Source organism: Mesoplodon densirostris, chromosome 9 (assembly GCF_025265405.1).
Source record: "Mesoplodon densirostris isolate mMesDen1 chromosome 9, mMesDen1 primary haplotype, whole genome shotgun sequence".
Lineage (NCBI taxonomy): Eukaryota > Metazoa > Chordata > Mammalia > Artiodactyla > Ziphiidae > Mesoplodon > Mesoplodon densirostris.
In genome coordinates this window covers 86,123,546-86,142,739 of record NC_082669.1, presented here as the reverse complement: position 1 = coordinate 86,142,739, position 19,194 = coordinate 86,123,546, and the positions used below count along the sequence as shown (strand labels likewise).

Here is a 19,194-nt window from a genome sequence, read left to right as displayed (position 1 = left end):
CCAAGTGAATCAGTTACCCATATCATTACAGAGTACTGAATAGGGTTCCCTATGCTGTACAGCAGGTCCTTATCAGTTATCTGTTTTACATATGGCAGTGTGTATATGTCAATCCCAGTCCCCCAATTTATCCCTCTCCCACTTTCCCCCTGTGTGACTCTGGTGGGTGCCTCGGCTTGACTGAACCTGGATCACACATAGAGCCCTGGCTGCAAACAGTCTGGAAAAGGTCAAATTCAGTTTCCAGCCTTCACTGAAGGCTCACAGGAAGGAACTAGAGGGGGAGCAGAGTGAGACAAAGTAGTCTCTTCACGACTTTCTCATGCAAATACCTACAATCTGTAACTTACAGGCCTCACACATCTATCACCATTTTTCACTAATAAAAAATTACGTATCACCAAAAATGTTTTCATACCTGGAATGGATAGAAAGTTTTCAAGCAACTGATGCCAGAAAAATGTATCAAAAATAAACAAGGATAATTAAATATGGCTACCTTGGCATTTGTTAAAATCAAGGGTCCCAAAATGTCAGGGCTGGTAGCACACATATGTGAAATACGTGTAAGACAATGGTAAGCTTGGCAATACATACTTACCCCCTCTCCATGTGGTTTGCATTCTATTTCAATGGGGGGAAAGATTCTTAAACTTAATGGCAGAAAAGGGGAAGAGATTATTAGCTGTAGTAGATAGTCTTTATTTCCTTCCCTGATCCACTTTACCAACACAGTGCACTTATCTCCTAGCTGTTGTCAGTGTGGGCTGCTAACAGCTCACAGGTGCTCCCTTCCTGAGAGAATTGCCAACAAGCAACAGAAACAGCCTCACTCAGAAGACTATTTCCAGCCCACAGATTGCAGCCTACAGCTAATTACTAAGTGATATGGAACATAAAATTCCAAGCCCCTTGGGCCAGACTCACTCTACGGCATAATTCATGTTCAAAACTCCCCCTGGGCTCCCACATCCTTACCTGGCTGAAGCTTCCCCCGCCTTGCCCTATCCAGCACCCGTCACTTGTTTTCTCCTCATAACATTCCTTCAATACATCACTTGAACAAGAAGCTGCTCAAGTTTTGTAGCCAGGGAATGAATATGAACTAAGAAACTAGCTAATTTCAATATGGTTACAGAAAACAACTAGAAAATGGTGAAGAAAAAAAATGACAAACAATGAATTAGTAAAGAGAAATATATGACACATAAACAGTACAAAAATATGGTAGATATATGTCAAACTCTAACCTTAGGGAATATACTTTCTTAACTATACATGTAACATGTTATAAAAATTGACTACATATTAAACCAAAAAAAGGAAAAAGTCCATAAATACCAAAATGGAAATAATACTAACAGCATTATTTGACACAATGTAATAAACCTAGAAATTAATAATAAAAAATTTTTAAAGGAAATTTTTACATAAAAATGGAAAAACATGCTAATAAAACAACTCTTGGGTCAACAGAAAACACAAATCAAGATTTCAAAATTTATTGACAACCATGATTGCTACAATCATACAAAAGGAAAATTAATTAAGCACCCAACTTACAAAGCTATAAAAGGAAAACAAAGGAAAGCCAGAGGAAATTAACAAGTATAAAAGCAAAAATTAATGGATTCAAAAAGAGAAAGAGTTAAACTAATAAAATCGAAAAGTGTCAGTTGAAAATTTTAACACAGTAGACAGATCATTAGCTAACTTAATCTAGAAACAAAAGAGAAAAGCAAAATTATACAAAATTATAAATGGCAAAAAAGAAATAACCACTAAAACAGACGGACTTTTTAAAAAAAAAACATGAGAATATTTTGCAAAATTCTAAGCAGTTTTAAAATATAGGTGAAATAAATCATTTTCTAGAATAATACAACAGGGACTACTAGTTTTCTCTTCCACATATAAGAAGCCTGAAAGTTGCCACTCTGTCCCAACAGAAAGTCAAAAGCTAAACAGACTGAACCCTGGCAAATATTACCTAGGCCAGATGATCAAGGCTAACCTAATCAATGGTAAGTCATGTTGATAGCATGGGAGCTTGGTATGAAGTAATGAGAACAGCACTTTAACTCTGTGGTCTTCCTCCTAAAAATCTAGTTTAACCATGAGAAAAACATCAGATCGACAAACCCAAATCCAGGGACAGTCTACAAAATATCCAACCGCTACTCCTGAAAACTGTCCAGTTTATCAAAAAGTTAGAGATACTGTCACAGACGAGAGGTGGCTAAGGCAGCATAAGGCAGCAACATGATTTTGTGGGTAAGATCCTGGAACAGAAGAAGGACATTAAGGAAAATCTAGTGAAATCTGAATAAACTTCAGAAGTTAGTTAACAGTAATGTATCATCAATGTTAGATCCTTAATTCTGACAAGTGTACACATGTTCCCTATGTATCCTAATTAACAATCAGGGAAACCAGGTATTAGCACTCTTTGTTCCATCTTTGCAACTCTTTTGTAGATCTAAAAGTATTTTTAAATCAAAGTTTATTGTTAAAGAGCAATTAAAATTCCCTAATACTTATAACATTTTGGGTCATTTCTTTGTCTCTTGAGAATGATTTCATTATTCTTGTGTGTTTTTAAATTTTTTATTGAATGCCACACATTTTGCAAAGACTTGTGGAAGCTGAGGTAAATAATATTTGTGTCTAAAGACAGGCATGCCATTTCTTCTGTCAGGGTGTAAGTATGGTGCCTGGCATCTCTTCCTGCCTCGCTCTACATAGCTGATCCATTCCACACATTCCTTCTCTTCTTGGAGGAGGTTGTCCCTCCATCAATTTAGATTATTCCGTTTCCTCGTGTCCTTAGTTCTCTGATGGATTCGGGGAAAGTTGTAATTTTTTCATTTATCCAGCTCTTTCTCATTGATAGGTGGGAGCATATTTTTTGGTTTTTTGTTTGTTTGTTGGTTGGTTTTTCAGCTTTCTACATCCTAGGAGTAAACAGAACTCCAGGGTTTTTTCTCCTTAAGTCTGTGTACACTACAATCAAACATGCATGTAGGAGGAATGAAATTGAGCAAAGTGATCAGAATAATATTTTTAAAAGCAAGAGATTCTGAATGTTTGAAAAATCACAGATTTTAACATTGGAAGGAATGTATTACAAGGCATCCACCCTAGTTTTAAAATCTTTTGAATCATGTCTTCTTTTGTTAAAATTAAATTTTCACTTCTCATATTTCCTCCAGGAGATTGCTTCTAGTTAAAAATTACTATGTCTTCTGCATATGTCCATCAGTCAAAAAATACCTGTTGCAATTCTTTCAGCTGATATGAAAAGCACAGAAATAATTTTTTTACTTTACAAATAAAAATTATATTCTAATATTGAGAATGTTTTCAAATTGTGTACCCCTTTCCTGATTCTGGTTAAAAACACCATATGGAATCTTCCCCCTCCTTGGTTTGAAAATAATTTACTGTACCGAACACTCACCAGACAAATATTTTTCTTCTGTATATCTGCCTAGAGAGAGAACTGTATTATACATCAAATTCTTTATACTGACACATCAGTATAGTAGACACAAGGATGGGGATCTATAAAATGGGCAGAGTGGGGGAGGTCAGGGCTATCCTTTTTTGCAAGGAAGTTAAAAGATGGGCTGTATAAAACTGGGCTGCCCCATCTAAGGACTCAGTGCATCTAAGCCAAACATGGTTAAGCACCAAACAGCCAAAGAACTGAGGTGATGGAACAGATTCAAATCAAGCATCTCTATTCTTTTACCAGAGGCAGAAATCTATGTGAAGAATAAATCAGAAGCATCCACAATGTGATGCCTAAAGAACACAGCACCTCTTCTTTTTCTGTAATTCCTAAATGTTAAAGAAAAAAGCCTGTAATGTTGACAACTGATCAGGAAAATCTAACCTTGTAGCAATGTCCTCTAACCTTTCTTGATCTAAAAAATGACCTGGCTTCTTATTAAAAATAGAGATTTCTGGGAACCATTCCAGACTAACAAATCAGAATCTCTAGGAGAGGCTCCTCAGAATGTGCACTTTTAACCGAAGTTCATGGGATTCCTCAGATCAGAATTATTAGGGAAATGGTGTTAGAATATACTCTCTTCACAATTTCTTACCCTGAACAGCATTTTTATATTACTAGCTAATCACTTCTGATGATCAAGGCGCGATAATCCTGACGCTTAACACTAAAATATTAAATACTAGGAGCTACTTGTGTGCTTGTTAAATTATAATTTCCTTTCTGGAGGTATAAACAGAAGAAACTCAATATTGAATTCACCTTACAGTAAATTTTAGTGAGAAGCCGGCAGCAAACAAGTATTTTATTTATTTTTTGCCTGGATAATTTCCTGTAGAAAATTATTCAAGGATAAGAGAAAACCTTTTTAAATTTTAATTTAAAATAAACTTTTAATTTTTAAATGAATTATTCCAATGCATGTAAAATGATATGAGCAGGAACAAATCAAAATTTATTCATGAACACATGACTGACAGAGGGTAGAATCATCGCTGCAAACCTCTTGAGAGTACATCTCAGACTAAACCTACTTTGAGAGCCTCTTTGTAAAATACCCAGGGCTGTATACTTCAGTGGAAATGTATTTGTTTTACACAAAAGGGAGAGTTTCTAATGAGGACAACTTTGTCTTTTGTAGGAAAGACAAAAAGCATTGAGGCTTGGTTTTAATTTGGGGGAAAGGGATGAAAAGACTGCAGAGAGCTCTTTGAATTTTCCTGCTAACTACCTCTTGAGCTTTTATTGGTGACCCTTAGGCAGTGCTACTTAATGTTTGGCTCAAGACTATCTGAGTCAGAACTATTTGATGAAAGTGTTTGAAATGCTAATTCCTAGGCCTCTGCAGATTTACTGAATTAACATTTCAAGGATGGAACCCAGGAAGCTACATTTTAAAAAAAGTATTCCAAATGATTTAGAAGGACACTTAGGTTGTAAAATTAGTGTCCTGAAGCAGAGGTCAGCAAATCTTTTCTGGAAAAAAACCAAATACTAAGTATTTTATTTTCTTTTTAAACCACCTTTTTTGTGGTGCGATTGACATGTAAAAAGTGGTACATATTGGGCTTCCCTGGTGGCGCAGTGGTTGAGAGTCTGCCTGCCGATGCAGGGGACACGGGTTCGTGCCCCGGTCCGGGAAGATCCCACATGCCGCAGAGCAACTAAGACCGTGAGCCACAACTACTGAGCCCACGTGCCACAACTACTGAAGCCCGTACGCCTAGAGCCCGTGCTCCACAGCGAGAGAAGCCACTGCAACGAGAAGCCCATGCACCGCAACAGAGTAGCCCCTGCTCACTGCAACTAGAGAAAGCCCGTGCGCAGCAACGAAGACCCAACGCAGCCAAAAAATAAATAAATAAATTTATTAAAAAAAAAGATTCCTCACTAAGGCCATAGGTATAGCAGCACTATGGTTTCCAGAAAGGCTGTGGTACTGCAAACACTTCACGTGACCCAGTCTGTGCCGAAACCCAAACTTTGAAAAAATAAACATGCAAAATGAATTAATATATAGTATACGTGTGTAACACGCATAAAGCAGTGAGATTTCTGGTTGAACCTGCGTGTACACAGTAGTAACTCCTGAAACACATTAATGATGATGATAAAGGAGGAGGGGTGGGGGTGAGGGCAGGGAATAAATCTATACAGACAAAGAGAAAGGGAGAGGAGAGAACAGAAAGATTTTGGAAGCTGGAAAGCAGATGTTTGGTTAAGTGACTCAGCATTACTGGGAAAGTTGAATCCTAAACTGGTTACACGGAAAGCCAAGAAGGAAACCAATTTACACCACATAACCCATGAAAGAAATTTAGGCACCAGTCACCTTGGAAACCGGAGTGAAAGTGGAGTAAGAAGAGATTTTGCTAAAGTCTATTGAAGACAGCAATGGAATCCACAGTTCCTCTGCCGGCCCTGGCAAAGTCTGTAGGTTTATTCTCTAAAGAGGATCAAACAGAGGGTACCTGAAACAGGGGCCACTGGCACAGCCGAGATACTAAAAGCAGCCTTGTATCAGGACCCAGGATAGAGAAGCCCAGGAGCCAAGTTTATACCCTCCAGGCAGGAGATTAGACACATTTTCCTGGGGAATTTGACGATGAGGGGTTCCCCCAACAAATGGCCCAGCTAGATCACCAAGTAGTGAACCCCCCATTCAACACACCCCAATCCTGTACGCAGAGCTTCCCGTCAGTGCTTTAGTGCCATGTCCTTTCATACGATTGAATAGCATCTCCAGATATTTGAAAGATCTCCATATATTTGAAGAAAGCTTCTAATAGGATAATCAGAGAAACAAGAACACAGGGAACAGTAACTTGGTGGGAACCAAAATTAAAAATGACTTTGTGGTGAACACACCCCTAATAAATCACAGCTCTTCGTGGCCATGCTCTTTGCAAGGATATATTGCTCATTCTCACATCAGTGTTAAAGTTCATTTCTCCATCCCCTTGAATCTGGGCTGGCTTGTGATGTGCTTTGACCAATAGGCCAATGGTGGGGTGAGAGTATGTTTAGGAAGCCTAGAAGCCTCTGCTCTTGCCTTCTTAGAACTCAGGAACTGCCCAACCTACCCAGGTAATCATGAAAAGCAGTATATTGAATTGTTTCTTTAAACCACTAAGTTTGACGTGTTCATTTTAAGATTGCACGAGAATCATGGCGTTACCTTTTTAAAAATTATACTTTAGCAACAGCCAGGTCCTCTCCTCATCTCTCTCAAGGCAAGAGATAATGCCTAAACTGGAAAAGGGAAAAAAAAAAGGCAAAATAGCATGTTACTTAGAAATGAAGGTTAGTATCAAAAAAATCCATTAAGCGGCTTCCCTGGTGGCGCAGTGGTTGAGAGTCCGCCTGCCAATGCAGAGGACATGGGTTCGTGCCCCAGTCCAGGAAGATCCCACATGCCGCGGAGCGGCTGGTCCTGTGAGCCATGGCCACTGAGCCTGCGCGTCCGGAGCCTGTGCTCCGCAATGGGAGAGGCCACACAGTGAGAGGCCCGCGTACCGCCAAAAAAAAAAAAAAAAAAAATCCATTAAAACTTGAAAATTATGCTTTTCCCAAAAAGCTTTGCAGAACACTTGTTCTCTTAAAGCCTTATGTATGCATAACTTAGATAAAAACTGAAACTATATTTCAAAATATAAAAGCCAAAGAAAAAAGATGAAGAAGAAAATGCACCAAAATATTCATGATGTTATTGGTTGTCTGAATGGTAGATTGCAAGTGATTTTTATTCTTCATGATATATATCTATTTTCCAAATATTCAAAAATGAGTACATATTGCTTACATAATCAGAAAGAAAAAAGAACTTGGAAAGACAGAAAAAAATAAAATAAAGGAAACATGGAGATGACCATGTTTCATCCCCAGACTGTCCCATGCCCCATAGCCCTTCTTATTCTCTTTTCAGTTCACTGGCTTCCATCTCTTTCCTGCTCTCATACATGATGAGAAAACACAGTCAACTCTTCTAGAATAGTTCAACTCATTCTAGGTTCTTGGTTCCTCCTGAACACAAAGCTTCTCTGAAAAATAAACTAGCATATATATTTTAGCTTTCTTTGATTTCTAACAATCCTCTGCATTTCCCCATAACTCTTTTTTTAGATGGCTTATTTATCACTTAAATTTTTTATTGAACAATAGTCGATTTACAATGTTGTGTTAGTTTCTGGTATACAGCAAAGTGATTCGGTTTTATACCTATTATATACATATATATATTCTTTTTCATATTTTCATATTCTTTTCCATTATGGTTTATTACAGTATATTGAATATAGTTCCCTGTGTTATATAGTAGGACCTTGTTGTTTATCTATTTTATGTATAGTAGTTTGTATCTGATAATCCCAAACTCCTAATTTATCCCTCCCTCCCCCACCCTCCATCCCCTTTGGTAACCATAAATTTGTTTTCTATGTCTGTGAGCCTGTGTCTATTTTGTAAATAAGTTCATTTGTATCATTATTTTAGATTCCACATATAAGTGATATTATATAATATTTGTCTTTCTCTTTCTGACTTACTTCACTTAGTTGGATAATCTCTAGGTCCATCCATTTTGCTGCAAATGGCATTATTCCATTCTTTTTTATGGCTGAGTAGTATTCCATTGTACGTATATATACCACAACTTCTTTACCATTCATCTGTTGATGGACATTTAGGTTGCTTCCATATCTTGGCTATTGTAAATAGTGCTGCTATGAACACTGGGGTGCATGTATCTTTTCAAATTATAGTTTTCTCCAGATATATGCCCAGGAGTGGGATTGCTGGATCATATCGCAACTCTATTTTTTAGTTTTTTAAGGAAACTCCATGCTGTTTTCCATATGCTGCACCAAGTTACATTCCCGCCAACAGTGTAGGAGGGTTCCCTTTTCTCCACACCCTCTCCAGTATTTGTTACTTGTAGACTTTTTCATGATGGCCATTCTGACCTGTGAGAAGTGATACCTCACTGTAGTTTTGATTTGCATTTCTCTAATAATTAGTGATGTTAAGCATCTTTTCATGTACCTGTTGGTCATCTGTATGTCTTCTTCTCCATAACTTTTTGTCTCTACCCTATCCTACCCACTAAGACTACTGGTTCTGCCTACCCATTCTATCCTCCCCTCCCCCATCAGGAGATACAAACTCTGATCCTCATATCAATGATTTGATTAGCAGTTTAAACACTGATTCAACATATCTGTGTTGAATTGCAATCCATTTTCCCAGCCTATTCTCCTCACAATCTGATCCAGTATTGGCCAGAGGAGTAACAGAAGTTTCATGGTCTCTGGTTCCACTCCCTGTGAGCTCTTTCCAAGGGGAGCTGTGACACTGAATGTCTTGTTGGTCACCTTATAATAGCACAGCCCAGGCTGTCTGCACTGTTGCCCAGGTTACCAGATGATTTGCATGAGACACATATAGTCTCCATGAATGGAAGGATCCTACACAGCTGATCATTTCAGGAGACAAACCATATAAGAAGGGTTTTTGTAGACTGCTCATTCTTTCACTCTTAGAGGAAAGGCTAATTTCACAGCTAAAACATTGGGGCAACAGGGGAAGCCAGGAGGAAAGCACAGATAAGAATTTACCATTCACTAAAACATAAATATTTTATATATGAAAACTGAGATTAACTTTTGCTCTGGTGTTTGGATTTTATTCTCCGGCTAGAATTTGTTTTTTCAAAGCATAGTAGGAAGATTATAATACAACAGCATTTCCTAACATTGTCACTGTGTTGCACTCAACTTCGTGGCTCACCTCTTTAGATTGTGCTTCAGATTACACATAGAAGTCATTATTAATACTTCAGATATGTGCTTTATAAATTATGTTCAATATTTGTATTCTTAGTGGAAAAAAGTCTCCCTAGTCCTCTTTCCCCAACTACATGGGTGAGGGGTGGGACTGGAGAAAATGATTATAAACTAAAGACAGGACCGTGAATAAAGTATTCACCCATCTAAAAATATATATTTCAGTCATTTTGAATAAACAACTCTAAGAGCACGAAAAGGTCCTTGTGTTTACATGGAGTACAGCTTGTACTTATACGCAATGTAATGCCTCGGTTTATAAACACTCGAAGTTGCTGCAGCCTCTCCCTCAGGAAATAATACCTACTTTCTTTGTGCTGAGGGCCTAGGAAGCTCTTTACTGTGTCAGGGAGAAATCATCCAAGGGGAGGGAGGGAGGGAGGGAAGGAAGGAAGGAAGGGAGGGAGGGAGGGAGGGAGGGAGGGAAAGGAGGGAGGAAGGATAGAATAAGGAAGGAATCCTACTTGTTTAAACTGGATTAACCAACTCGAAGCCACAGCTTAGATTAAGAAAAACATTTTTAGCTTACTATTAAGAGAGTGGGGGAAAGCAAACATAAGATGTCTGGTCCCATCAAAAAGAGAATATTAAGTTCTGTCTTATGGAACTGTGAGCAATAACAATCTGTAATTGAGACTTTGTTTAAAGGTACTACAGAAAATAAAAAGACTGAAAAGAAAACTAAGTTTATATTATATCTCCCTGAGTCTGTGGACACAGCCTGCTGTGCATGGAGTAGTAGCGGGTACTGGAGTAGATAGGCACCAGTCACAGCATACTTGATTTTAGAGAGCTTTTGAAAGAGGACGATCTGTTTTTTTGTTGGGTGTTTGTGTGTGTGTGTTTATGTGTGCGTGTGTTTTCTTAGGGCATATTGAAGTTTTTTAATTTTATAAAATAAAGAAAAAGAAGTCAGAGAGATAGAAAAATGAATGTGATAGAAACTAAAATACTAAAAGAAAATCTACAAAGAATGGAGATGGGAAGGATGCGTTGCTTACCAGCTTCCATTCCAACTCTGCTGCCTATATTTTATCAGAACTTTTGGATCTCACTTTAAACACAAACTTTATCTTTTCCTGTAGTCCCATTCCAAATTTTCCTTCCCTTCCCTCCAACTTTCCATATCTATCCCTCCACTCTTCTTGATTCTCTTCACTTCTTTTCTTCCTTCTCTTGTCTTTCTTCCTCCAGTTCCTATTTTTCTTCCCCTAATCACCAGAAATATGTGATGTACAAAACACAATGGAAGGACCATTTTTAATGATGATGGAAAAATTTACAGACACATACAGAACATTTGGGAGGTTAGTTCAATTCTGCTTCTCCTCTCCTCTGAAAAAGCAGGACAAAGAAGAAAAAAGTGGGGGAGGAGGTGAAGGAAGATGAAGAGGAGGAGGAAGAGGAAGAGAAGGGGAGAGGGAAGAATAGGAAGGGAAAGGGAGGAGGAGGACAAAGAGAAGGGAACTTCCACAAAAAATATCCAGTGACCTCTGGGGGCAATTGGACACAAGCTTGAAGCACTAAGAAGTGATGAAGACAAAACGTGGGAGATCAACAGAGAAAAATAAGAGAGGGTGCCAATGAAGAGGGCAGAGATTAGGATTAGTGGTGAATACAAACAGGAAAATGTGTAAATTGGATTGTTAAAATATATATTCAATGCTTTTGAGTGGTTAAAGCAAATATGATAATCCATTATGAAGGCTTTTGTTCTAATAGTATCAAATGGCATTACCAATTATGAAGTGAAACTGTGGCTAAGTACATTGCTTTAAAATATATTAGTAACACTTAAATGTACAGCATATATAAATTCTTAATACTGCCCACTCAAAACTATGAATAACTCAGTTTAATATGTAGCTGCTAGTTCAGACAAATGGTTTCAGCATACTTATTTAAATAATGAAAGACCTCATTAATTATGAAGGTTAGTGGTGGGACAGAAAGGCATTCAAATTGGTTTCTTTCTATCATATCTTCTTATAGGGAATGTTAAAATCCTCTAAGTTTAAGCAAAACTGAGATTTGCAGCCTGTTAGAACACCAAAAACTAAGGGCTGTAATACTGCTAAATATTTATTTGTACTCAATATAATACCATACTATAAGACTTTACCTTTTTTTAAAGTTGATGATTATACCCAACAGATTGTGTGATTGTTATATGTCCAATTATCTTGTGAAATTTTTAAAGAATAAATTTTCAGATAAGTGGTAATATAACCAGGTAAAGTTTTTTCATTAAATAAAACATACTTTAGGATACATAGAGAGGTTAGCAGTAAATTTAATTTTTATTAATAGGACAACTATGTTAGTGTGAACTAATTCAATAATCTGCAAAGAGTAAATGTGTTTTAAATATATATTATCTAATTTAATTCAGTCAAAATTGCTGATCACCTACTGTTTGTTCAAGACCCTGTATTAGGCACTAAAGTGGGCCAAATATTTTAGGTGAGAAACAAAAACACCAATAATTATAAAACCACATTTGCTTTTATGTAGTCCAACAGTACAGTGGGAGAAAAGATGTGGGAGAGATGAGATTAATAATAGGAGGATCTGGAAAATCCTATGGATTGATGAGAATAATGCAGCACCTCCAGCAGATATCACAGGATTAGGAAGTTTCAAGAAGGTGAAAAACAAGAGCTAAGACCCAGAGGTAGGCATGCTTTTACTTTTGAAGCTTCTTCACTGTATCAATTTGAAATCAGTCTCCCTGTGATTTCAACCCACTGGTATTTCTCCTGTCTCTGGGGTCACACACATTAAAACTATTCATGGTGCTAACAGAAAGCTTTTAATAATTACTGATTGTGTCTGAGTCTTCTGTAAGTAAAGACCTTCTGTTCCTTTTTAAAGGACATTTTTAAAGTGTTTCTTAACTGTCAAAGTTTTGAATCACTTTATTATCTCCCTTGTTTTCTTCTACATAAGTTCTAGATTGATAATACTATTTCAAAAGTGTTGTCAAAAGTCTTTTTAATGGTGACAAAGAAAAACTGGATTGCAAGATCTCCTCCTCCCAAATGCAAGTTAACCAATAATCAAAAATGACAAATATATTAAATTAAAGAAAAAATACAAAATTCTGGGGTTTTTGTATGTATCTCCAAACTCCCAAGAAGCATTACTGAGTTTGTTCCAGAAAAAGTAAATTGATGAAATCCTAAGAATTCTCACTAATACGGTTAATGTGGAGAGAGATGTACTATAAAGTGAGTGGCAGCAGAAGAAAGCTTTGAAAGTAGAAGCCACTATAATTGACATCAGGCTCTCAGAAGCTCAGGAGAGGCAGAAAATATTGTTAAGGATCATACTGTCTAGGGGTTAATTCCAAAACAAGGGAACAATCTAAAGCCTGAAACTATTGTCTCTTGAAAATATAACATACCTTGGACTAGATAATGCTCACTCTACAAACACAAGAGTGGGTGATGAACAAAATATTAAATAAGAACTCATCTCTCAAGTCCTGTGAAGAAGGCTCCAGCTCTCAGATATATTTCAAGTTTCAGAAAGGAGATAAAATACAGTCCCCAGTATTCAAGCAGAAGATAAATCATTCTTAGGTAAAGTGTTAAGGCTGCCAAAAAGAATCCAACCACTTTACATAAAAACATTGAGAATCTGGATAAAACTGCCCACATTAAATATGAGTAAACTGAGGAAAAAAGGCAAAAAACAACCACAAAGAAAAAGCAAGCAAAGATATTACGGAGAGAACGAGGAGGAAGAGAGGATGAGAACAAAGCATGTAAAGACAGATGAAGAACCCTATATGGAAGAAAACATTATCCAAGGTACAGAAAAGTCCCCAAAAGTGTTTTGAACCATAGAAAAATAAAATCTGAACAGTAATTCAATAAAACATAAACTCAAAAAAAAGAAGATGATAAAGCAACTATATAAACAGCTTGAGAAACAACATTATTTTAGAACTAATCACTAACTTGCTATCAGCAAGGAACAAAATTGACATGGCTGAAAATCTATTAATTATGCAGAGGAAAGGCTTGAGGTAATCCTAATAAATACAGAAGATACAAAAGAGATTAAAATAATTAGCTAAAATATAATACATATATTACATTAGTAAAAATAAAGACCTGAAGAATAATTTCCCTGAAATGAAAATGCAAATACATAGATCAAATGGGTATGTTGTAATCTAAGAAAAATGAATGTAGGATTATCTATATAAATATGTCCTACTGGGCTTCCCGGGTGGCGCAGTGGCTGAGAGTCTGCCTGCCCATGTAGGGAACACGCGTTCGTGCCCCGGTCCGGGAGGATCCCACATGCCGCGGAGCGGCTGGGCCCGTGAGCCATGGCCGCTGAGCCTGTGCGTCCGGAGCCTGTGCTCCGCAACGGGAAAGACCACAGCAGTGAGAGGCCCGCGTAACGCAAAAAAAAAAGAAAAAAAAGTCCTACTTAAATTGCTGTACTTCAAAAATAGAGATTTCTTTATGTATGCATGGTGGCAGGAAGTATATGGGAGATCTCTTTACCTTCTTTTTAATTTAGCTACAAATCTAAAACTGTTCTAAAAAAAATATAGTCTTAAAAAACAAGTTCTTCAGTTACTATACACACACACACACACACACACACACACACACACACACACACTCAAAGTCAACATAAAGGGAAAAAAATTATTCAGTAACAAGCCAGTGAAGTTCTACAAAGTTCTGAAGTAAGATATATATAATCACAAATTTTATGCTCAGCTTAATTGCCTGCCTTCAGGTATATGAAAGTTTTTCCACATAATTTTCTATGAATCTATCCTTTCATAAATCCCTTAATCCTTGAAGTCACCTTTTTTTCCTAGTAACCTGTGTACTGTTTGGAGTGCTATTCACCTAAAGTTAAAATGGTGATTTCTGAGCTGTGAGTAAAGATAATTTTTTGCTTTTTTCTTTGTACTTCTGTGTATTCCTTGAATAGTTTTAAATCAGCATGTATCTTCAAAAAAAGATCCCACCTGAGATCTGATCAATGATATGTAATTATTATCTACATCACCCCAGGCCCTATACTTCTAATAATGTGGCCTAAAATGACCTACCATTTTGAGGTTGTCGAATCACACTGTTCCTTCATTTTCAGCTAATGCTGGAAAGAGGGGACAGCCTAGAATCCATCAGCATCTTGCATAACCACCGTGATCTTCAGAGAGAAATGACCACTGCTTCACTTTTGCCTTTCAAACCTTGTACAGATTCATCCCTTGCTCAACTCTAACCACTGAACCGTACAGTGAATGGAGATTCTGGGAAAAGTAGTTCCCACTTAACCAAGTCGATATGGTTTGTAAACCACCTCGTGAGTAGCCTACTGAGTCAATCAGAGGAAATAATGAACACTACGGTGAGAGAGTACAGAAGGCCGAATAATGGCCACCCAAGGATATCAGGTCTAAATCCTTGGAACCTGCAAATATTACCTGAGAGGGAAAAAGGGTCTTTGCCATTGTGATGAAGGATCTTGATGTGGGGAGATTATCCCGGTTTGTCCACTGGGCCCTAAATCTACTCATAAATGTCCATATAAGAGAAAGGGAGAGGGAGATCTGACACGCACAGTAGAGGTGGAGGGAAAAGGAGGAAGGAGGCAGAGGCTGGAGTGACCCTGCCAGGGGTGAGGGAGTGCTTGCGGCCGCTAGAAGAGGCAAAGGGAAAGATTCTCCCAGGAGCCTCCAGGAGGAGGACAGCCCTGCTGACACCCTGAGTTCAGTTCAGTGAAACTCATTTCAGACCTCTGGCTTCCAGAACTCTGAGAAAATACATCTTTGGTCTTTTAAGCCACCAAATTTATGGTCATTCATTAAGCAGCCCCAAGCAAATAATACAGAGAGAAATGACTGCTGCTTCATTTTTGCCTTCCGAACCCTGCAGAAGTTCCTCTTTTGTCTGGCTCTAACCCAAAACGAGAGGAAAGGGGATTCTGGGAAAAACAGTTCCAACTTTACCAGGCTGATGTGGTTGGCAAACCAACACATTCGCAGCCTACTGAGCCAACCGGAGGGAGAATGTGTTATGAGGATTATAGTGAGAAACTAATAAGCAAGGAATAGGGTCAATTTTTATGTTTTATTTATGATGTGCCAGGTAACATTCTAAGAATATTAATATTAATTCACTTAATTTCCACTATAAGGTAAGCATTATTTTTATCCAAATTTTACAGATTGGGCAACTGAGACACACAAAAGATCATACAATTAGTTAATGGTGGAGCCAGGATTTGAACACAGGAAGACCGGCCTCATTCCACATTTTTAACATTTACACTACATACTAAAGAGAATACTTCATTCATTGGGCATCCTATTTATCTATTGCCGTGAAACAAATTACGGCAAAATTTAGCTGCTTAAAACGACCATCATTTTCTGTCATATCTCATGATTTCATGGGTCAGAAATCCAAGTGGGGCTCAGCTGGGGAATTCTCTCAATTTGTGGTTTTCAGCTGACAAATGAGCTGATCTGAGGAGTCCAAGGTGGCTTTCCTCATAGGTCTGGCACTCAGAGGGGTGGTGGGAAAGCTGAGCTCCGCTGGAGCAGTTGGCTTGGAGGCCCTCCACGTGACCATGAGAGCTGGCAGGCTGAGGGTAGTGTTCCAAAAGAACCTAGTGGAAGCTTCAAGGACTTTTATAACCTAATCTTAGAAATCCCCTCTGCTATATTCTCTTGGTCAAACAACTTGAAAAGGCCAGCCCAATTCAAGAGGAGATTTAGACTCTACTTCTCAATGGAGGAGTAGCTAAGAATTTGAGACCATTCTTCATCTACTTTTATTTTAATCTACAGACACCGATTGCCTAAAGTCAAGAACTAGTTCCTTGAACTTTATAGCTCGTAATTATCTTCATGCATTTCAGAATAAAACTGCTTTTAATGACCTATAAATATGAACTACCTCAACGATGAGTTAGTGGACCTAGTTTATAGTCCTCATTTAATAATTAAGTAATTTTGAGCAAATCACTTAAACACTCCAAGTCTCAATTTTTTTCACCTATAAAAGAAGAATGTTGGGCTATTTTCATTGAGTCTTTTCTCTGGAAATCTTGAGATTGTTGCCTGGAGGGATGCTGTTGCTGAAGTCCTGGAGCAGTGTGTGGAGTGGGCACTGCTCTCCTTCCTGCCCATCTGGAACAGCAAGGGGACTGTGTGTTGCCTGGGCCACGAGAGCATCTGTCAAGTAGGTGCCTGGGTTTAAATGGTCGCTAGGTCTGTTTCAGCTTTAAAATTATCATCTGTCACCTGGTACTTTTGATCATATCAAGCTGCATTCATTTAGGAATTACTTCAAAAAATCAGTGGATTAACACAATAAAAGTATATTTCTTACTCGCAGGAAGTCCAATCAGCAGGGCCTGGGAGCAGGGACTAATTTGCTCCATGAAGTCATTCAGGAACATAGGCTCTTTACATACTATACTCCCACCATCTGTTAGGAACTCACAGACCTCCACTGAGTTCTCCAAAGCCATTTGGCTGACAGAAGGAAAGAGAGAAAACAGGGAAAATCACACAATAGCCCCTTCTGCACTAGCCTGAAAATGGCGTATAACCCTTCTGCATTCCATTGGCTAGAACTCCATTGTATCCACTACACTTAAGAACCGGAAATAAGATCTGTGAGGCCAGAAGAAAAAGGAAATCGATTATGGTGAATACACAGCTGTCTGACACAGCTGTCTAATCTTTGAAGCAGGGATGCACCATGGTGTTGTGCAAATCCAGATGAATTCATCCAGTTGTATTTTAGTATGAAAGAGAATAATTTTTTTCAAGTTTCCTGCCTAAGGGATACCTAATATCAAGTGCTAAATGACAACCTGAACAAATGAAACTCTACTTGTTTGATAAGCACTATGAAAAAAAGACTTTTTTGTGTGAATGCAGAGGTTTGAATTACAACTAGAAACGTTCATAAGATGTACTATGGATGATGAAAATGCTTCAGAACATGCTACAGTTCCTGTTAATGGCAAGTTTATGCCAGTAAAATTATCAACCCCTTTCTCCATGACCCAGCGCATAAGAGAATTCCTGTTGGGAAGCTCCTATAACGTCTGCCCACACTGCACTTTGCTTTCATAGGCAGCACCCTTAAGCTGCCACTTCTGTAGGCAGCACATTTACACACTGTTTCATTAGAAATGCATCACTGGGTGCTCACAGTTTTCAAACAAGAAACTCAAAGACTGCTCTGTAATCAGAAGCCATTCAAATTAAACAAATCTATATTTGCTTATAAAATGACCCACTCTCTTTTCATCCTGTTCTTTAGTGAAGCTTATTATTTTCATGTCCAAGGTTAAATGTCCATTCAGGCCTAAACAGTTTGCTCCTGATGTTCATTTCAGATCTGGACCTCAGTGAGGTCATGATTTCACTCTTGGGATCACATATTGGTAAACTGCAATTACTTTTTAAAAGTATTTAATGCTGGGGCTTCCCTGGTGGCACAGTAGTTAAGAATCCACCTGCCAATGCAGGGAACACAGGTTCGAGCCCTGGTATGGGAAGATCTCACATGCTGTGGAGCAACAAAGCCCGTGCACCACAACTACTGAGCCTGTGCTCTAGAGCCTGTGAGCCACAACTACTACTGAGGCCTGCGTGCCTAGAGCCCGTGCCCCTCAACAAGAGAAGCCACTGCAATGAGAAGCCTGTGCACCTCAATGAAGAGTAGCCCCCGCTCACCGCAACTAGAGAAAAGCCCGCGCACAGCAATGAAGACCCAATGCAGCCAAAAATAAATAATAATATAATAATTTTAAAAAAGTATCTAATGCCTAGCTCAAAAGCAAAAATATGAGATGATATAACAAGAAGCAAGGACTTTGAGTCTTTAAGTAGTTGGCTGTCTCCTTATTTACTTTCAGAGCAAGAGATTGACATAGAAACAGAAAGAAACTATACTACATACTGGAATATACCTGATACCCCACCACCCAACATTTTGTCTGATCGTTGCTATATTTTATTTATTGATAAGAAACAGAATCAGAGAGCAGAATTTTCTTTAGTGCAAGAATGACTGCACTTGATTGTACTCTTGAATGATTTTGTTTCATGCAGCATTATATAAAATTTAGTCACATAGAGATAAAGATTTTCCCTTTTCAATTCTCTTACACTTAATTATATGAAACAGAAAGTTTCAAGTCCTTGCTAGTGTGTCTTAAACATACCTCTAAATCTAACTGATCTCTTTTAACAAATAAGGATCAGGTCTCGGGTCCAGGGCCTTTGGTAGGTAATAATATTTTGCTATAATTTTTTTAATGCAGTTATTTTTTAAATTACCCTCTACTTACACTAAGTCACATCAATTTCCATTTACATCAGTTATAAAAAGTGAATTTAAACAAAATGTTAAATAATTAATATTAAAAGTGGACATGAATATGGCAAGTATTATGAAGGTGGTACAATAATGAATGAACTTTGGGAAACAGTGTATGGGGAAATTATGCAACATACATTCAACCATATCTATGGCTGTCATTGCCATAAATAACACGCAAAAAGAGGCAATATCATCAGAGATCACTTTTTTTGTACTAAATCTATTATATTTATACTTTGTATTGTTCTTCACAGGGGACATTCCATGCTAAGGAATAGTTATTTACACATGTAAAACCAGATTGAATTACCTATGATGTAAGTTCAGCTGCTATTACTGATCACCATATTAAAAGTGGCTTAGATAGGGTAGAGTTTCTTTCTTTCTCCTCTAACAGTCATATTGCAAGTAGTCCAGGAGGTTCCCATGTTTCTTTTTATTCCTCTTGCAT

General features: G+C 37.9%; 1 protein-coding gene across 1 annotated transcript in view; it reads left to right on the top strand.

The window, feature by feature from the left end:
- The first annotated feature begins 13,024 nt into the window (after nucleotides 1–13,024).
- Nucleotides 13,025–19,194, top strand: part of LOC132495801 (testis-specific Y-encoded protein 1-like) — a 62,741-nt gene continuing 56,571 nt past the window's right edge. The window contains 1 exon segment of the mRNA XM_060107732.1: nucleotides 13,025–13,172. Coding sequence (XP_059963715.1) covers nucleotides 13,025–13,172 — 148 coding nt within the window.